This window comes from Trichechus manatus, unplaced genomic scaffold (assembly GCF_000243295.1).
Source record: "Trichechus manatus latirostris isolate Lorelei unplaced genomic scaffold, TriManLat1.0 scaffold00054, whole genome shotgun sequence".
Classification (NCBI taxonomy): domain Eukaryota; kingdom Metazoa; phylum Chordata; class Mammalia; order Sirenia; family Trichechidae; genus Trichechus; species Trichechus manatus.
Window position 1 is genome coordinate 13,030,917 of NW_004443990.1, and position 19,836 is coordinate 13,050,752.

The window sequence follows — 19,836 nt, forward strand, 5'->3', positions numbered from 1 at the left end:
CTCTCCGTCAGCAGGGTATGAGCAAGGACAGGTGGTCCGGGGCCTCCTGGGCAGGAGAGGACCATCTACAGGAGGTAGGTCACATGTACATCCTGGGAAAGCAGCCAGACATTTTGACGCCAGTCTCCAAGCTGGGGGCTAGGCAGTTGGACAGACAAAACAGGCTCTCCACAAGCCATCAGGTGGAGGGAGGCCCCACAGGAGAGGGCTGTCGAGGTGTAGGGAGGTGGTCCTCTTGATGATCCAGGCCTGAAACAGCCATAGCTCTGACGCTGCAACCTCCCCGCCCCCAAAACACCCAGGCACACTGTCCCCAGGGGGCCAGCTGAACCCACAAAGAATGACTCTTAGTTTACCAGACCTGGAACATTTCCCTTGTTCCCTCATTGCCTTAAAGTTCTAATCTTTGATCATTAGACTCGCACCTTTGGCCTTAGGAGATCTTCTGCCTTCAACAGTTGCAAATTATCCTGGGAGAGTTAACACCCTAAGCAGTTATCAGCTAACACCTTCTGGTAGGGGGCCACAGACTCAAGTGGTTCCAAGGGGCCAGGCATAAAAGTAAGTGAAGCCGACTGGGGAGAACAGCGGCTCAAATGACCTCACACCAGAGGAAGGGCAGTGGGTGCCCAGGGCCCACGAACTTGAGTTCCAGTCTGCCTTCCCTAATGCCTACCCTCTTCCCCCAGAGTGGCAGACTTCTGGCCCCACCCTAGCTTCCCTGATTAAGCACCTGCTCATTCCAATACTGCCTCTTGGGAACAAAGATGGGAAAGTGCTCTGCTGTCCCTTGAAAAGTTTTTTCACAAAATATTCAAGCCATTCAAAGGGTCATGGAATTCCCCCAGTAGCAAACAGAAATGAACACCCCTCAAGGGGTCGTGTGGGCAGGAACGTTAGAAGTCATTCTGCAGTGACGGAAAGCAACCGGCCCAAAGTCCCAATGAGCTAATAACAGAGCCAGGACTGAAAGCTGTGCCTCCTGCTCCCTAGTCCAGGGCACTCTCCCTGTCCCCAGGAGAGCCTGAGAATTTCTGAACACTGCTACTACTTCCCTTCCTTTAGAAATGGGAACTGAGGGTTGAGTGGCTGGCTCTGTCTATGCTCCAGGGGTGTTTACAATTGAATAATGGACTATATGGCCGATGAACTTATAATTTGTTGCCATGGATATTTACAGACAGGAGACCTGGGTGAGGGAAAAGGAGGGCCTTGAGTGGAGTGCCTGTGGAAGGCCTCCAAGGGTGGAGGACACAGACAGTCTCCCCTAACCACCTGTCCATGTTCAGAGCGCTCTCCAGACCGAGAGGACCAAGGTCCAGAGTGAGAGCCCAACTGCATGCTTCCCAGAGAACAAAGACCCGCCTTCCCCTACCTGGATGTCCAGCTGACAGGCAGGCCAGGCCAACTTTCTTCTTCGTGTGTCTTGTTCTCCATCCTGGAGTTTCACACCAGGCCCGCACTGAACTCGTGGGCTTCCCCTCCAGGATGCTCCGTCTCAAGCAGCAGTTGTGCATAAATGCACTGTTGTCACCCTTGAGAGCCAGAGTGACCCAGCCTCCCTCGACACTGAGCTCTCATCTCAATGTCTAGAGGGGACAAGGCTCACAAATTCCTGTTTCCCCTGTGCCCAGCACGGGCTCAATAAATGACTGAACAGTGAATGGCTTCTTCTCTGGTTCAGGGCATGGGGGCAGAAATGACCTGGGCTCTGCACCCTGCCCAGTAGCCTACCTGACATGTCAGCAAATTGCAAAGAGAAATACTGAGACCTAGTCCCCACACAAGGGTGGGAAAACAAGCTTGACACACATGTGAGGATGACAGACAGATGAGAAATGGGAAGACCCTGACTGGGTACGGAGGTAGCACAGGTATCTTTGAGTGGAGGGGATTTGAGGGCAGTGAGCCCTTTTTCCCTTTAGGATCATAAGAAGCTCCATCCTAAAGAGGACATCCTCCTCCTACCCACAGTCATGATCTTAAGGATTAAAATCCATGTATCTACTGACTTGGAGAAGAATTGGGGCCCATGTCATTCATCAATTCTCTTGTATATGATGGCTCTTCAACTAATTGCTTTGCTTTTAGGACACAGGCAGTCAGCCACCCACTGAGCACTACTCACCCCTAAGCACTGGGAAAAGCTCGAGGAATGATGGGGAGACCACTGTCCCTGCCCCAGTGGTCTGTGGGCAAGGCAGGACACAAAGGACTCCAGCCAGAGTGAAATCCTAGAGTGCGAATCTAGGTCCTAAGCATTGAGGTGCTGAACAAAGGAGTTGGGAGTGGTATGGGTGGCTTCAGCAATAAAGGAGGGCTCATCCATTCACTGTTATGTAACATTGTGTCCCTCTCTCCAAAAAAAAGGGATTCTGTTAGTTGTCTCAGGCATATAATTCTTCAGGGGGAGCAAAGGGAAGTATTCCTAGGCTATGTTTAAATGGAGGGGAAGATGGGGATTGGTGGAGAACACAGGAGCTTCATGTGGATGCCAGGTAAGGCTTTAAGTGATAGCAGAGGCCACTAAGGAGAGGAGGCAAAGATTTCTTCTATTTGCCCTATAGTGAAATAGCCTTTTTCTCAAGACCGACTGTTTACCATGAGCCCCAAGTTCCCTGCAGACAGTAAACCCTGCATTCATTCTCCACGTCACCACCATGTTCATGCAGTGTAGGGCAAATAAAATATACAGATGGAGTGGCCCAAGCCTCCTCCTCAGAGTCTGGCACTACTACAAAATTTCCCATTCAATGTACTACTCATTCCATCCATCCCGAACCTACCAGGCATCCCTGGTGCCTCCCCGACCTCATCCCCCCACACCCAGCGCTGTGGTCCCAAGAGGTGGTCCACTGAGATAAACCTAACTCAAAGGAGCAGCAAAGAGGAATGAAGATTTTATTCTGGTGTTTATTTGGACACTTAGAAAAAATGAAATTCACCAAATATTTAGGTAGTATCCTCTCTGTGCCAGCACTTCACTAGGAACTCAGATGGGACTAGGGGTACAAAAGAAGTAGGAGATTGGAATTTGTCTTTGAAGACCTAAACGCCTTTATAGGAGAGCCAAGATTCACTCATTCTGTGCAAAGCCCACACACTGCTCTCCAGTCCTATCTTTTTCGAACCCACCAGGTTCACTCAAGCTTCTGGTTTCTGAACATGCCGTTCTCTCCTTTCTGGTGAATTCTTACCCAGAGGTCAATTTCTCTGTGAAGGTTTCCTACCCCAGGAACCACCCAGTCATTCCCTCCTCCAAGTTCCCAAGTGCCTTGCATTACATTACAGAATTTAATGTGTATTATAATGTTGTTAAAATTAATGGGAGATAAAAGACAAAGTTTCTCAAGGGCAGGGACATCTTAGTTCTCTTTGTACCACCTCTGCAAGTGTCAGCGATACTGTAGGCATGTAAGAGGTCCTTCGAGAGTTTTGGCAAAGGATACACATTTCCTGTCTGCAGGGAATTCCTGTTTCTAGGGAGCCATAAGCAGTCCTGGTGGCACAGTGCTTAAAGCGCTCGGCCACTAACTGAAAGGTTGGCATTTGAACCTATCAGCCGCTTCACAGGAGAGACAGCAGTCTGCTTCTGTGAAGATTTACAGCCTTGGAAACCCTATGGGGCAGTTCTACTCTGTCCTACAGGGTCACTATGAGTCGATGGCAGTGGGTTTGTTTTGTTTTTTCTAAGAAGCCAAACTTAATACAAGTAACTGAAGTGAATAATAGCTACCATCTACTGAACACGTATCTTTGTAGTTCTCAAACTCAACATACCCAAACAATGAACTCTTGATCTGCAGCTCAAAGCTATCCTCTCGTTTTCTGCTTCTCTGCACAAGGCACCTCCATGTATCCAGCCGTTCAAGCTAGAAACCTAGGCGTTACCCTCAACTCCTCACATCTAATCCATCCCCTAGTTGTTGATTCTGCTTCCCCAAAATCTCAAGTTCATACACTTCTTGCCATCTTCATTGCCACGGTTAACAGAAACCACCCTCATCCCTTGCCTACAGGGCAGTAGCCTAACTGACCTCCCTGCTTCCTGTCACTCACCCACCCACCCCCAGCCATTCTTCCCCAGAGCATGACCTTTTAAAATGGGAAAGTGGATCATGTTCATCCTCAACTAGCCACAGTTCAAGTTTCCTCGGTTAAAAATGGCATCCTTGCTGTGGCCTCCAAGGCTCTCTGGCCTCTCCCCCGTCAATCACCTTGTCCCAGCTGCAGGGCTCTCTCTCAGGCACTCACACACATCACGTGCTCGTCTGCCTTGGGGGCTGCGCACGAGCTCTCTCCTGTCTGCAATATTCCCCTGGCTCCCCTAACTCCTCCTCATCTTTCAGGTCCCTGGGTAAAGGCCCTTCCTCAGACTGGGCCTGCTTGATCCCCAAGTTCAACTCGTTCCCTCCTATTACTTTCACAACACCCTGTCCTTTTCCCTCATAGCACTGATCACATTAGTAATTACATTTAATATCTGTCTCCTCCAGGACATGGCAAGTCCCATGTTTTTTGTCTACCATTGAATATCCAGTTTCCAAGGCTTAATGGCACTCAATGAATATTTGTTTATTGAATAAATAAATGAGTATGTCAGGTATTCTGGAAGACATTTTACCTTCACAATTGCTATCCCATTCTCCAGCTGAAGATAAGCCACTTGTTTCAAGTACATAGGAAATGGCAGAGCCAGGATTTGAGCCAAGATGCCTTGACTGCAAAAACTCTAAACCTTCACACTTCCTGGTCTATACCTGAATCCTATAGGGAAGTTTCAGGTGGAATTATAAGGAAGCCTTCACAAGGAAAGCTAGGCCTATTTGAATAGGCAGGAAATAAACACTTCCCAAAAGTTGGCTCACCAGAATACCAGTCCCTTGAGGCTCCTTAGAAAAACAACGATCCCAGATCAAATCATTTTAGAAAATATTACATTGTGTATCCCCTCTTGGAAAATCTCAATGCCCATTAGCTTACTGGAGGTTTTGAGAAGTTTTGATGTCCAGAAACTTATCAGTAGAAGAAGTCCCCAACTTATGATATATTCGAGTTATGACAAACCGCACTTAACAATTGTCCTTTTTTTGATACATATTATTGTTAGTAATATGTACTACATACAATGTTGCAGTGCGTAATTTGCTGGTGTTCTCATTCTCAGATGTTCACTCTCAAAAGTTCAACTTTATGATTTACTGTTCAAAACACTGCCATGTTTTAAAATGAAAACTAAACAAAAGAGGCATTTGATTTACATAAGAACTGATTTACAACGGAGTTGTGGGTACAGAACCCTGTCGTAAGGCAGAGATTGCCTATATTTAACTTTTTCTCCCCCAGTAGCTAACTTATTTTCAAAGTTGGGAATCCCCAGGTGGTGCAACGGTTAACGTGCTTGGCTGCTAACAAAAAGCTGGTGGTTCGAGTCCATCCAGAGGCACCTTGGAAGAAAGGCCTAGTGATCTACTTCCAAAATAGCAGCCACTGAAAACCCTATAGAGCACAGTTCATTGGTCTGTATCAAATCATCCCAAAACATAATGGTTTAAAATAGTTATTTCTCATGAAACTCTGGGTTGACTCTCATACACATGGTCTACTCATTCAGTAGTTTAGCTCAAGCTTTACATGGCAGCTGGTTTCCAAAAGAGCAAAAATGGAAGCTGCCAGATTATCACTTCTGGTCATTCTATTCATCAAAGTCACAAAGCCAGCTCACATTTAAAAAGAAAGAAAACAGACCTCTTACTGGAAGGAGCAGCACATCTATGGGGGCATGGGTGGAATTGTTGGTGGCCATCTTTGGAGATGATCTACCACACCTCTATATTCACAAGAGTGCAGGCTTCTGATAATCTTGGGAAAAAAGTAAATGTAAGGTAAGCTGTTTCCAGAAACAAATATCCAGTTAAGAACAAAGACTGGCTTCTTGGAATGAACACAACTCGTCAAGGCTGCAGGTGTTCATCTTTCACATGGAACATTTGGGAGCAATGAAGCCAAAGTTGTGCAACAGCATAGGTTATTTTCTCCACTTTTGGGCAAAAACAAACCCCCAAATCCCAAAATGGTGGCAGCATGACTTGCATCTAAAGGCCTAGGTATTGCACAAGAGGGAAGAGACACACTAATGTTTCAGCATCAAGGGCATTTTTCACCATCAAGCATTCCTTTGTTTCCTTCTCAGTGACAGCCATTGGTATTTTATCAAAGACACCACAAAGGAAGTGGACAATTACACTGCCCCCGTGAGCACGGAACAGTCTGGAAGAGGCAGCCATACAAGTTTGTGGCAGCAAGTGCTGGGACAAAACCAGCAGAGGTCCAAGTCTACACTTCCGTGATCCCAGTGACCAGCAAAGGATTTCTAGAATTCCTGACACATATCAATACTATTATTTAGACAAGTGTTTTTCATATTTTCTCATAAAATTATGCATAACCCTGTACAGCATCTTGCACATATGTGCACCTGTGAGGCCCATGGGAAAGAAGGGAATGAATGTTGAGAGCCAATGAGCCAGGCCTTTTCCTTCAGTTATTTCACTTCACTGAATGAAACTAAACTCAGACAGAAGCTAGCTTAAGCCCTTGGAGTAAGAGTGAGGGTAGGCAGAAAGCACGATTCCTGCCTTCTCATGGGGGGCTTCTTCTCAAACCGGTTTAACACCATGCTGAAGAACGGACTTCAAGGGCACAATCTCCTGAACAAATTTGTGTGCATTAAAAGAAAAAAAAGACCTAATGCTTTGAACAGTCTCAAAAGCAGTCAGAAGAGCAGCTCTCACTGCTGAGAGCTATGCTGCTTGATCCTAGCACCTCATAAAAACAGTGCTTCTTTAATGTCATTTGACTTACTGATTGCTTCAAAGGAGTAAAGGCAGGTATGTGTGAGTACCCGTGACGTTACTGATATAATATGTATTTTAAAAAGCTAATTTTCATTTGTTTCATGTTCCAGAAGGAAAGCGTACTGTACGCAAGTTGTGGTCACTGTTGCATACTGGCTTTAGTTCATATGTACCTCCAATCTTCATCTTAACCAACTGGCTTGACATGGACAACTCCAAGATAATTCATACCTAACCCTAGCCACAAGGAAGGCCAGGAACACAACCTGCTCCAGAACTAAGAAAAATCAAAGTTGAGGACCAGTCAAAAGCATCTCGCCACGTAAAAGAGTATCTTATTAACTCAGAGTCTGCTCCCAACTCATGGCAACCCCATGTGTTACAGAGAACTGCTCTGTAGGCTTTTCTTGGCTGTAATCTTTATGAGAGCAGACTGTCAGGCCTTTTCTTCCACGGAGCTGCTGAGTGGGCTCAAATTGTTGACTTTTTGGTTACCAGCAGATCACAAACAATATGCAGAGACATCAAAAGACCAGACAAGGGCTCTACCGCTCCATGACAGTATTGTCAAGAGTTGGATTTGAATCAGAGAACCAGGGTTCCCATCCTGTTTCTGTAATGCTGCAAGACTTCTATGAGCCACATATATTTTCTCATCTGGAAAAGGGTCATACTGTTGGGAGGACTGAATGAAATCACGTGTAGCGAAGGGACAGTATTTGCCAAACAGTTCATTCCTACACAGATTAGAAACAGGAAGCAGAGCCGAATGAGGCACATCTTTTGTTCTCTGGTCCCATTTACTGCTTTCAGGATCAACTAAAATCAATTCTTTGGTCTGTAAGTTTTCACTGGTTTCACTATTGTCCTCGCAATGGAAGTTACTAGGAGCATGGGTGCCTGTGGCAGAAGCAACGAAAACTAGAAGGGAGAGGATGAGTAATTATAAAGGAAATGAAAGTCGAGGAAGCAAGTAGAGAGAAGAGTGCTGAAATGCACTAAACAGAACAAATTTCTGGCTTTACTGCTTACTTCATCCCCTTGGTTGGGGGCTCCAGGTTTCCTTCTGCAAAACCACCATGTGAACACAGGGCTAACAGGAGGGCCAAGTGAGGCAGTGTGAAGGCACCTAGCACAGTGCTGAGCCTACAGAAGCAGCCAGCACATGCCAGGCCTCTTCTCTTCCTCCAGAAATAGACTAGGTGCTTCCTTCCACTAAGCAGGTTTCAGGAGTTAGATCCAGAAACAAACTCCAGACTTGCCCTTCAAATGAAGGAGTTTAGGCTGTTGAGCTACTTTTATGCAGATAAAAGGGAGTCAAAGGGGACAGACAGGCCTTACTCTAAGTTGCCCAGCGAAGGGAACAGTGTTCCCATACTTGTAAGGGGTTTAAAGCAGAGAAATTTTCCTTTTATTTTTAGGTGAGGAAAAGGGGCAGAGATCAGTGGAGGCATGGGAGCAGGACTGTGTACAAAACTTCAAGTGCCTTCACATCTCAGCATTTCATTCTTATGGTCCATATTACCTTTGATACTTTTTTAAAAAGGCCGATTTTCCTTTTAATATAATTATCTAGCGCAGGGAGGTTTGTGCAGACATGATTTTAAGAACAGAAGAGTGAAAGAAGGGTCTTTTTGTAACCTTCAGGTTCTCTCCATGCTATCCCCGCCCCCCGTGAGTGACACACAAAGGAGGGCCCTCCGCTTGTCCACTGGGATAGCTGCTCACCACTACTGGCCATGTTGAACAAAACTAAACCATATCAGCAAATTCCTGCCCTGCTCCTGTCTACCTTTTCCTGCACCGGGTAAATCCTACAGGAAAATACCACTACTTTCAGAAACAATCATGTCAACTTGGAGTCAAACATGTTTAGAGGCGACTGCTCACTAAGGCAAATGAGCTCAGAGATGAGAAGGATTCACCTCTTCCCACCTCCACAAGTACCAATTGTACCCCCAACTCTCCTAACTTCCTGCTGGTTCCTTTCCGCCTGAAAATCAGTGGAATAAACTTACTGACTAGTCACTGCTATGCATACGTAAGTGGCTGGAACCAAAGCGAGGCAGATCTAATTTATCCCATCAACTAGGCAAATTAAAAATAAGTACACCCTCTATACATAGCCTGCTATCACAGAGAAAAACATTTCCATAGCCACAAACCACATCCCTCAACAGCCAGTTTACTGCTAGGAAAAAAAAAATCCAAAGTGCATTTACTATGAGCAGCAGGTCAGCTGCATTACTTTCATATGTAAATCAAAGCCCCTGGATGAAACAGACTTGAGCAGAGAACATGCTTTATTGAGAAGAAGATATAGAATAGCACATTCTACCACATGTGGGGAAGGGTTTTAGCTTCTGTAAAAGGCCTTTACCCCTTAAGAAAACCCCTAGTGAAGCTGCTTTTGGATAAATTTAACAGTGACACTGAAACTGGAGGGGAGCTGCCACTGAACATGCTTAAAATTAGCACCCCCCCCCCAAACCCACAGTGAATATAAGTAGTGTACAGAGATGACAAGAGAAAGGCACAAATGACCAGAATGTGGTGAGGGCTCCACGTGAAGACAGCAGTGTTGTCAGAGACCAAGTTGGGAAGGGTGACATGTCATACATCAAAAGCTGCCCCAAGATAGCAGGTTATAATGGGCTGGAGAAAAATTAGAGGGAACATCTCTTCCTTCACTTGAACAACACCAAAAATAGGAGACCAGAGAATAGGGGGATGGTGACAAATCCCAAAAAAGGAAATGGAGGAGGAGTTCTTGGGAGGGAGAGAAGCACTTTAGTCCTCGAGGGATGGTGAGGCACTGTTGTCAAGAGAAAGCAAACCTTGGCAGGGGTGGCTGTTCTGCCTTGCTGAGTCATGGGCTGAGAAATGGATGTGATTTTCAATTATTTTCTACCTCTCTGAGGACAACTGGACAAAATCAGTGCAATGTATGTGGAAGGACAGGAGAGATATATCAGACGGGTACTGGTGAAAAGGTTTCTGCAGCATAATTAGCCAGCTAACATGTAACATGAAAGAGAAATGGAAATTATTTTGGCATCTGCAAAACAAAAAAGGGACAGGGAGTAAAGAGAGAAGAAAATATTTACTACTGGGTACTTTCTGATGAGGCAAAAAGACAGAAGTATATCCATTCCACTGCCCACAGGTGGACTCGAATCAAAATACAGAATCACCACCTCTTAATTCTTCTTTCCATCTCATTCGGATGATTATGTGCTGTTACCAAGACAAATCCCTGGGAAACTTCAAAAAGCATTTGGCGCTGGTCAGCCTGATATACTGATCAAAAACAGGCCTTTCAATAAATCTAGAGAGTAAAAAAAAATCTAAAGCAAGATGAAATCCAAAGTGAATGGAAATGGACCCCTCCCAGTACACGCACACTCAGAAGTGCTACCTCTTCCCTGTCCCTCCACAAAACACATGTGCGAGGAGTAAAGGTCCAGGTGGTGGCAACCATATTCGGAGGTCTGGTGACCGGGCGGCAAGAAGCACAATTACAAACAGTTTAGAAGACACAACAACACAACCTCATGGGGCTAGAGGAGGTGAGGAGAGAACCAGTGACTGGACAGGTACAGTACCATAACAGAACTCCTTGGGTCAGTGCTATGAGGGATCCGCACTCAAGTCTAATACAGATCCCATCCAGGCAACCTCACTGAGGCCGAAACAACAGTTCCTCAGAACCAGCGTCTGCAGTGTACACGAAGGTCGGAGCCAGGACAGTCCTGAGGGGGATGGCCTTCCCAAAGGATACTGCACTTGCCAATCACAAGAGCAACAGAAATGACAGACAGATCCCTAGGGTACGGATTCCTACTGCTGGGGTTCGCTGGCTCAGAGCGACAGGTCACTTTAAGTGCCCTTGGGAGGGGTCCATTTTAAACAGCTCGGATCCATGGTTTTATTGGAATTGGACCTTTTGGCCTCTTTGGCTATCCACTCATCAATCAGGTCCTGGAGGAGAACAATGGGAAAAATTACACATTACACTAAAATGCTTTTATATACAGATTCCAAAATGACTGTTGGCTAAGAAGAAATCTCCCAAAGGTTTAATATGTGTAGAAAAACCAGTCTTTTGATTTACAAAATGCTTTCCCACCTAACCCATTTCTTCCTCTATGCCCTCAGTGAGAACTGAAAATTATTCACTTTCCTTCATTATACATCAATCAACTAAAATAATTACAACAGGGCATGAACTGGGATAGCATGGTAAAGGAATTTAAAACTACCTCCACAGCCCTGGGTTTGTGAAGATTCCCCTCTACAGGTGGGCAAGTTTCTCCAACCTAAAAAAACTATCAAATGATAAAAGTGCCTTGCAAGAGCAAGCTGCTTAAACAGAACTGCTTGTGTCACCCAAATTTGAGACAGGAGCTTACCAAAAGCTTCTGATAAGGACAAGGTGGACAATAAACTTAACAAAGGCAGAACAGGTATCACTGCCAGCTCAAGCCATGTTGCACAGACACTCAAACGCCTTTAAGAGGGAAGGTTAGTTTTTGGGTCTTAAGGCCCACTTTGCTGTGCTAAGCTGCAGGGGACATCCAGCAATGTGCAAGCAACTGATTAAAAAAACCTCACCTGTCTCTTTAAAACAAGGTGTTTTCCTTTCCAATACTTGAGCATCTGAAGGGCTTGTAGAGTACTGACAATGTCCACAGGATTGACAGCTGTCTCCTGGCTAATTTCTGAAACAGAAGAGTTACTGAGAACCTGGCCCAAGTGCAAACCCCCTTATGAGACCTTCTTTCCTTTTAAGGAAACCCAAATGGACTCCAAATGGTTGAACTCTTTGGTACTCAACCCCAACACATTCAGAAAAAGTTTATAAAGCATTCATCTGACTATTCCAAATATAAAAGAGGGTTATTACAACAAGAAACCACACCTGGTGCCTTAGAAATCAAGGTCAAAAACAGAGCTAAATTCTTCTACCCTTCCATAAGTATGCAGGGGTATCTTAGAAGCTCTTGTATGTACCGGAAGACTTGATTTTTATAAGAATTTAATTGTTAGCAATCTCAGATTTTACAAATCAATTTATACAATCATTCCCAGGGGCCAAGTGTTCTGGAATCCTAAATACTTTTAGTGTGGGTCTCTGCAGTGGCCCATATTCAGTGGGCCTTCCATTCTCATATCCAGATGAAACACAATGAGATAGTATCTTTGCAGGTTACACAGCATCAACAGGGGATCAAGTGGAAAAGTTAGAATATCCAGTGGAGTTAACATTTTGGGTAACAACCATTCTGAAGAGTCAAAAACTAAGCCTTGAAACAAATTTTAAAAAATAATAATACACAAAGAAACTAACCTTTGATAGAAATCTCTTTGCCTTGAAAATTATGCAGGTAACGGAGAAGTACTTCTTTCCAGTAACTGCGGTAGCTGATGAGCCCCAGATCTGAGAGGGGACGTTCTGGGGAGCCAACTTTTTCTTCCACTTTGGAAAGCAAATAACCTGCCAGGAAACAAATACACAGGGTTTTTCCTTGCAACGCTTTATCTTATCCTCATGGCAAAGACCAATGCACCACCATGGGAGAAGTTTTAAAGAGTACAGTCCACTTTGCAGCATCAATTATGGTTCAGTCATTCAACAGAACCTTGTGCAGCTGTTGAGTATGGTACGCTGCCTTCGTACAAACAAAAGGGGAAGAATGCCTATCGGCATTTACTTATAATAGGTATTAACTCTGGAAGGCTTCACTAGAAACTTTAATAACAGTGATATTACCTGTAGGTGTGTACTGGGAACAAGGTAGATGGGACAGAGAGAGAAAGCCTTTTCATTATACAGCTTTTTATATTTTTCAAATCTTTGAACTTTAAGAATAGATTAATCTCAGTAACCCCTATGAAGTACAGGGAGAAAAAAACCCAAAACTGATGAAGTCTCTAGATTTCACATCTAAACATGTAACACTGAATTTCTCAAAAACACCATGGGGATGCAGTCACCAAAATTCATGCTCCAGGAAGTCTACAGGACAACTAATCTGCCTTCTTCAATAAACAGCAAGGTCAAAAGTAGAAATGTTTGGATTAAAATTATAAGCCACATCAACAAATCCAAATACATCGACCCCACCTAGATCTCATTAAAAAATATAAACAAAATGACAAACCAAGGAAATCTGAATACTATTATTTTATATTAAGGAATATTGGGGGGAGGGGGAATGTTAGGTGTAATTGACCTTATCTTTTAGACATACCAAAATAATTGAGGATGGGAATATAGGTAAAAAAAAGATTGGCTATAAAATGTAATTGCTGAAGCTAGGTGATGATTATTTTACTTCTGTATATGTTTGAAAATTTCCACAAAATGAAGGTTTTAAAAAGGATATATTACCTATTCAAAGATACAGTCCTCCCTCAGTGGATTATGCCACCTCCTGATCCATCTCTTCCCAGGTGGCTTAAAAATGAATAAAGGCATAGAAGGCTAATTACAAGAATTCTAATTTCAACTAAAAAAAAGTCATCCGATAGCAGACATTGGATAATAGCTATTATGCAAAGCCTATGTGAGGCATATGGATTGCCTCTACAAAAGTTCTTACAAAAGTGAAATCCCTAACCTCCAGCAACAGATTTTAAACTTTATTCATGTATGTGCTCTGTTTAAAAACCTCAAACTGGGATAATCCTAAAGACTTACTTTCCCATCCTCTATATCTCCTCATCAGGTACCAACTTAGGGTCCAGTATCCATATAGTGTTCAATGTGTATAAGGCAGATTGATGATGTGCAGTTTTTCCCCATCTGCTAATTAATATCGGTGTACTTCCACTATATGCCAGGGATGGTAGAGACCAGAGAACAAGACAAACAATATTCACATGGTCTGTGCCTTATGGAGGGACCTAGCAGTTTCACTTACTGAAATCAATGAGCATCTTGCCATAGCCCTGTCTCATGTACTGAGGCATGGTAAGGATACAGGATACATTGTAGTTGAGGAATGAATTCTTTTCCTAAAACCAAGAGCAAACAGATGAACAGGTCATAAGGTGTCAGCACTCCCAGAGACACAAAACAAAGCTGCTTGCAAAATATCTGGCTAACTAGTCCTGGCGAGAGGCTGTGAGGCTCACAGCTGTTATGTCTACACCCTTTCTGATAGCCTAAGCCATTAATCCCAGTGATTCCCTATCTCTAGGACCTCCAGTCTCATTTTAATGGGGCTGACAATGGATTTTAATAGTCACGGAGCAGGGTAAGAAAGTTCAGACTGCTGAGTTAGTCTACAGCAGCCCTCTTTAAAAGGTGGCTGCCTGATGGAGAAAAGGGAACCCAAACAGTTAAGTCCTGCAGAGAGGCTGAAAAGAAAGCTATTCCAGCCTCCGTTCTGGAAGGGGATCAAAACACAAATAAAATCACAAAAGATCACATATTGTATGATTTCATTTATATGAAATGTCCAGAACAGACAAATTTATAGACAAAATAAATTAACAGTTGTCTAGGGCTGGGAGGGACTGGGGGGAAATGAGCAGTGGCTGCTAATGGGTATGGGGTTTCTTTTCAGGTTAATGAATATGTTCTAAAATTGACTGTTTAGTTTTGTAAATCTGTGAATATACTAAACCATTGAACTATATAGTTTAAATGGGTGAATATTAATAGTATATGAACTATATATAAAGTTATTTTAAAAAAAATCATAAGCAAAGTAAAACATAGCCTTAATTAAGTCTTAAACGACTGTACTAGAAGGAGGCCAGCTACAGAACCAGGCAAAAGGAACATATTCCTGGTTTTAAGCTCGTAACAAAGAGGGCAAAGCCAGGAGAGTTGGCCTGACTACAGGATGTGGGCTTGCTGGTTAGTAGGCAGGGCCCTGGCCAGTAATTAATAGGCAGCTCCAGCCCACAAGCCAGAAACAAATAACCAGAGGCTTTTAATAAAGAATTGCATGTTTTCATTAAACAATCTCTGATATGTGCGTTTGCTTTTCTTCCTCTTTCTCTTCCCCAAGAGAAGGACTGTCACCATTGCCCAGGGTAACACCTTTTCCTGTCAGTGATTTATCAACTCCCATATGCCAACATCAATCACCCTGCTCTGGACATTAGCTTCTTTATCTCCAGGTCCTGCTGACCTTGGAAAAATATCCAATCAGGTGACAGCCAGTGTTGTCTGCTTCTGTCATAACATAGAACAGGAAGGGCTCCACATCGTAATATAATGTCTTGTGGTCCAGAAAAAGCTTGGCCAGCAAGCACAGGTTTTGGCAGTAGATCTAGAAGCAGAGAAAGAGAGTTCATGTGTGGGTCAGTGATTTCTAAGCCTATCAGATAAAGGCCTAGAATTAAAGATCATACCACTACTGTTAATGAAACAGAAATTACGTTATTTTGGCCATTAGTAGAGTTTTATCTTCTTCACAAGGTGCGATGCAGATAAAAACACACTCTTGAAACCTATGAATGCAGAGCATTATCATCCTGCTTTCTTAAGTCAGCACTCTTTTTTTACCTTGTTTTTCTTGCCGTCTACCTCAAACACGGAAATTGAGCCTTTGCGATATATCTCGTCACCAGGCGGGTGCTTCCACACACACTTGGCCTGCAAGAGAAGGAAATACACATCAGAGAAAGAAATCCAACAAGACTGCTGCTCAATAGGTAAAAGGAAATCACAGGTGAAATCTGGTTAACTGAGTGTATGGACAGTTAGCCATACTTGAGAACACAGAGCAAAGCAAAGCAGAGATTTTTCCAGTAAAACAAATAAAGCCCCTAAAATTACTGCAATATACTTATGGCATTTTCACAGCAGTTTGGAACAAGTTTTCTGGATTATATTCTGGCATTGTTTCAACTCAGGAGATTAAAATCATCCACTACGTAAAAGTCAGATAAGTAAAAATACCCTTGCTTATTATAAAATGCCTCATGCTAACAGGAAATTCTTAAGCAGCTTATTTCCAGCAGCTTAGAGTTGCTACGTACTTTACCCTCACCTTTACCAGTAACTTCTCATTACCACCTAACCACTACGGTCTTCTTTTTTCAGATTAGAAAATAGACCCATAATGATAAAAACTGCTTCCCCTGTGCCCCAAAAGTGCCCCTTTGTGGCTTTAAAAAAGAAAAAAGAAAAAAAAAAAGGTACAGCAGCCTGACTGAACAGCAGGAGGCTGGGGGGCACCTGGCCACAAGAGGGCACAAGGAACCCCTTTCTTCAACCTCAATTGCTGACTGCTTAAAAGCAGCCAGTCAACCATTACTGTAAATAGGTGAATTCTTGAAAGCTTTCATACAAATATATTTCAAAATATCATTTAAAATATATATGCATATGTGGCATTTTCTATGGAACAAATTTTACTGCAACTCTTTTTGTCAATTCAAGACTCATGCCCTAATTTGTTACATGTAAATCCAAATATTTATTAACTGGAATTGCCCCTTTACTCATGTTGGCTCTTCCCAACAATAACCAAAGCAATGCAACAATTATTTGTTTAGAAACAGAAGCCAAGCCAAAGAAACTCCACGTCAGTGACTACATCTGAAGCAATGGGAACCACAAGAGGCAGGGATTCAAACAGATTTGTAGTTCCTTAAATTCAATTTTTATAACTCGTATAAATACAGTAAATCCTCAAATATTCAGAATGTTTATCTGGTCTTCAGATCACCTTACACCCTATACTTTCCCCCACCACTACTACTTCTTGCCCTTTGTGGCCATCTCATTGGTTACTGTTACTGAATAAACAGAAACAAAGAGGAAGAAAAAGACATAAATGGTAAGCAGTTCACATCAATAAAAGTACTGGTCTTACTGTCACACAGCAACACAAGAGTTGGTTTATCTCCAGTGTCTACAACCTATGTCTGTGTTCAGTTCTTCCCAACACCATTATCCCCACGCTCCTGCATCTCCACCAGTCCTGGCCTCGCCCACCATCTCCGCTCCACAAGTGTGCTGGAGTCTGAGCCATAAGGCTATGAACAGTGTACTCCAGAGTAGAGAACACAAAAAAGCCGTATCATCAAACTGGGAAAAAGACTATAATGACAGAAATCATAGGAAACCTATGTTGTAGATGCTCAGCATCCCGCTTACTCTTTCCCTTTCCCTCCTCCATGGCAGAAATTCTCTTTAAGGGAAAGAAAAATGGCTTAAAGCCTCAAAACAGCTACTAAACACATCTGTCAATCCTATTTTAATAGAAAGAAATGTTCAGAAACCAGAAAGTGCTAAACAACTTGAGGAAAGGAGAATGCACATCGCTGATACTTAAGGCACCAGAGGACCCATTTTGTTAATTTCATAATTTGTCACAGGCTGATCTCCCTTAAATGTGAATTCATTCAACACACATTTATTGGACATCTATTGTCCAGGCTAGCTGCCAGGGATACAAAGGCAAGACATGTCAAATGAAGTCTTATTTTCATCCAGTTTGGGACACACAAAAACTATGGGCAGAGATAAATTCGTATCTGGAAGAAGAATTGGAGGAAAGCAGGGAGCAAGAAAGAAAATAACAGGATGCACATAACAGGATGTGGCTAAGGGCCACTGACCACTGTGGGTGCCACCCAGCACTGGCCATGGCATAGGCTGTATACCCCCACCTGAAGTATAACTTTTAATTTCCTATGCCTTTGTCCTATTACTGTGGACCACTGAGAGTTGCCTGGATAGACATCAGCTCTAGGGCAAACCTTAAGATCCTTTAGTTTATCACCGTCACGGCACTGCAGAGGAACACAGCTTACCATGTGTCGGCGAAGAATTGTTTGGCTTTTCATATATTTTAAACAGAATTCACACATGTAGAGACGTCCCAGTCGTGCATATTCTTCAGGATAGGGAGAATGGTACCAAGTGTCAAGCTCATAGCGGCCAAAAGCAATTGTTTTAATCATGTTGCTCCCCTCTGTGATTTGGCCTTGAAGCCTTAACTTCTCCTATTGCAAAAAAAAAAAGTTAACAGAAAATAAGAATTTATTATCTTTGTTTTTAAAAGTTTATACTAAGCTCTTGTGTGTGACACTATGCTAGGCTATGAAAACATCAGATTTGGCATCTACCCAGGAGAAACTTGCACTAAAATTGGGCTCCAAAGGCATGGATAATCACGCAGGCTTATAAAAATGTATTATCTACATTGCCCAGAGCAACTATCTCAACGTAGAGTGGCTTCTCTACTTCCTACCACGCTCTGGGCCTCATCGCTCTAACATCAGAATGAAGTCCTTGGTAAACCTTATTTTTATCAGCCTCAACCAGACTGGATTATAAAGGTAATCATGTACCATAGACACAAATTTCCCACCCTTATAAAACATTCTAAAACTAAGCCGAATAGGTTTTCTAGAAGGGAATAATCCTTTTTTTTTTTTTTTTTAAAATCTACAAAAGCTTTTATAAAGCTGCGTGTCTGTGTGACATATATCCACAGTGGTCACTCTCCCATTTAGGTCCTTTTAAAAATATTTTTGAAATGCAAGTGATGATTTAATTCTGAAATCTAAACTCTTAAGAAAGCAGAAAATATTTTTGGCTATTCATCTCCACTCAGTGGCTAGAAGTTGGCTACAGAAATCATTTTTAATCATAACCAGGTGGAGAGTTGTGAAAGGCTAGCCTTGGAAATGTTCCAGAGAGGGATCGAGAAACCCGGCAGCAACAGCCTTTTGCTGTGTGGGCAGCCAAAGGTGGCATTAGTTAAACCCTTCCGCCTGCAACTTTTCACATGTGTTTGAGGAATTTAATAAAGCATTTGATTTAATTTAAAAAAAAAAGAGAGAGAAGATGAGATGCACTTTACAAACTAGGTTTCGCCGAACACATCTTATCTGTTAAATCAGAAGTAAACTCAAATCACCAGAATTTTCTTACAGCAAAGCTGTTAAAAAATTCTGCTTAAGGCATCAAAACAAAGTACAAACTCATTATAAATATTAATCAAAGGAGAAAACTACCTTTACACATAGAATTTTAGCTGTGTCAAAGATTAATTCTAAAATATCTGGCCAACAGCCTTTCCCACTATTCCTCTTTACTGTTATTTTTATTATTTTATAATAAAAGTACTGAAGAGCTGTGAGGAAACATGGAGGAGTTCCTGTTTGGGTTAAGAGGACAACAGAGATGGGTATCCCCCAGTCTAGAGGCTCTCAGAATTGCAAATCGCCCAACTGAGACAAAGGGGCACCTATTGTTCTATCTAGCCTTACCACCTCAAACCAAGTAAGTCCTTCCAGGAGTTTGAGTGGAGGAGAGGGAAAAATTTTTGGAATAAGGGAAGGGAGGCAGGTGATTCACTTTAAATACGAAAGGGAAGAATGGCCTAAAAAATGGACAGCTGGGGGAAGGGGAGATTCCAGTAGCAAGGTACATTTAATTCCCATCAAAATGACTTCTAATCATTTTTCTTGGCAGTCCTGAGTGCCTTTCACAAGTGGTCCTCAGCTTGAAGATTTTAATACTCACCAAATCCTCTGAAGCCCGGGCTTGTGCTCTTCGGAAAAGATCCAAGTCATACTCGCTTGTCAGGTTTTCCAAGAGAGGCTCCCGAGTGTTCCCATAGGTCTGTCTGTGCTCCTAGGAAAATAACCACAGCGTCTAAGAACTTAACCTGTTTCACTTCAATCCATGCCAACTAGAGGGCCAAGCACAATCATGAACTATTTATTTGGTGCCTACTACATGCCAGGTCTTATAATAGGTGTTACAAATTCAGCACAAGACATACTATTTATCAGGTTAATGCCAGAGACACCGACTACTACCCACCCTAGTCAGTAAACCTGAAGCAGAAATGCTCCTATACCTCCTCAAAGGAGTTCCATTTTTCTGTCTCTAAATGGGCAACTCAAGGATCAGAACTTCATGACTCCATTTCTTTATCTGAAAACATGCGTTCCAGTACAAATAAAATCAGTACAACAAACCTAGAGGCACTCCAAA

At 42.9% G+C, this 19,836-nt stretch overlaps 1 protein-coding gene across 7 annotated transcripts in view; it reads right to left on the bottom strand.

Moving 5' to 3' along the window:
- Positions 1–701: 701 nt before the first annotated feature.
- KAT7 (lysine acetyltransferase 7) overlaps positions 702–19,836 on the bottom strand; it is a 36,676-nt gene continuing 17,541 nt past the window's right edge. For 2 of the 7 annotated variants that reach the window (XM_023732773.1, XM_023732772.1), the window contains exons 6-13: positions 19,360–19,470; positions 17,640–17,831; positions 15,382–15,471; positions 15,005–15,145; positions 13,784–13,877; positions 12,208–12,354; positions 11,472–11,578; positions 702–10,838 (exon numbers count right to left, since the gene is read on the bottom strand). In XM_023732773.1, coding sequence (XP_023588541.1) covers positions 10,737–10,838; positions 11,472–11,578; positions 12,208–12,354; positions 13,784–13,877; positions 15,005–15,145; positions 15,382–15,471; positions 17,640–17,831; positions 19,360–19,470 — 984 coding nt within the window. In that variant the 3' untranslated portion in view covers positions 702–10,736. Of the gene's footprint in view, positions 10,839–11,471; positions 11,579–12,207; positions 13,318–13,783; positions 13,878–15,004; positions 15,146–15,381; positions 15,472–17,639; positions 17,832–19,359; positions 19,471–19,836 lie in introns of those variants that run through there. The other 5 variants (XM_004377952.2, XM_023732771.1, XM_004377951.2 and 2 more) reach the window with 4 other exon arrangements.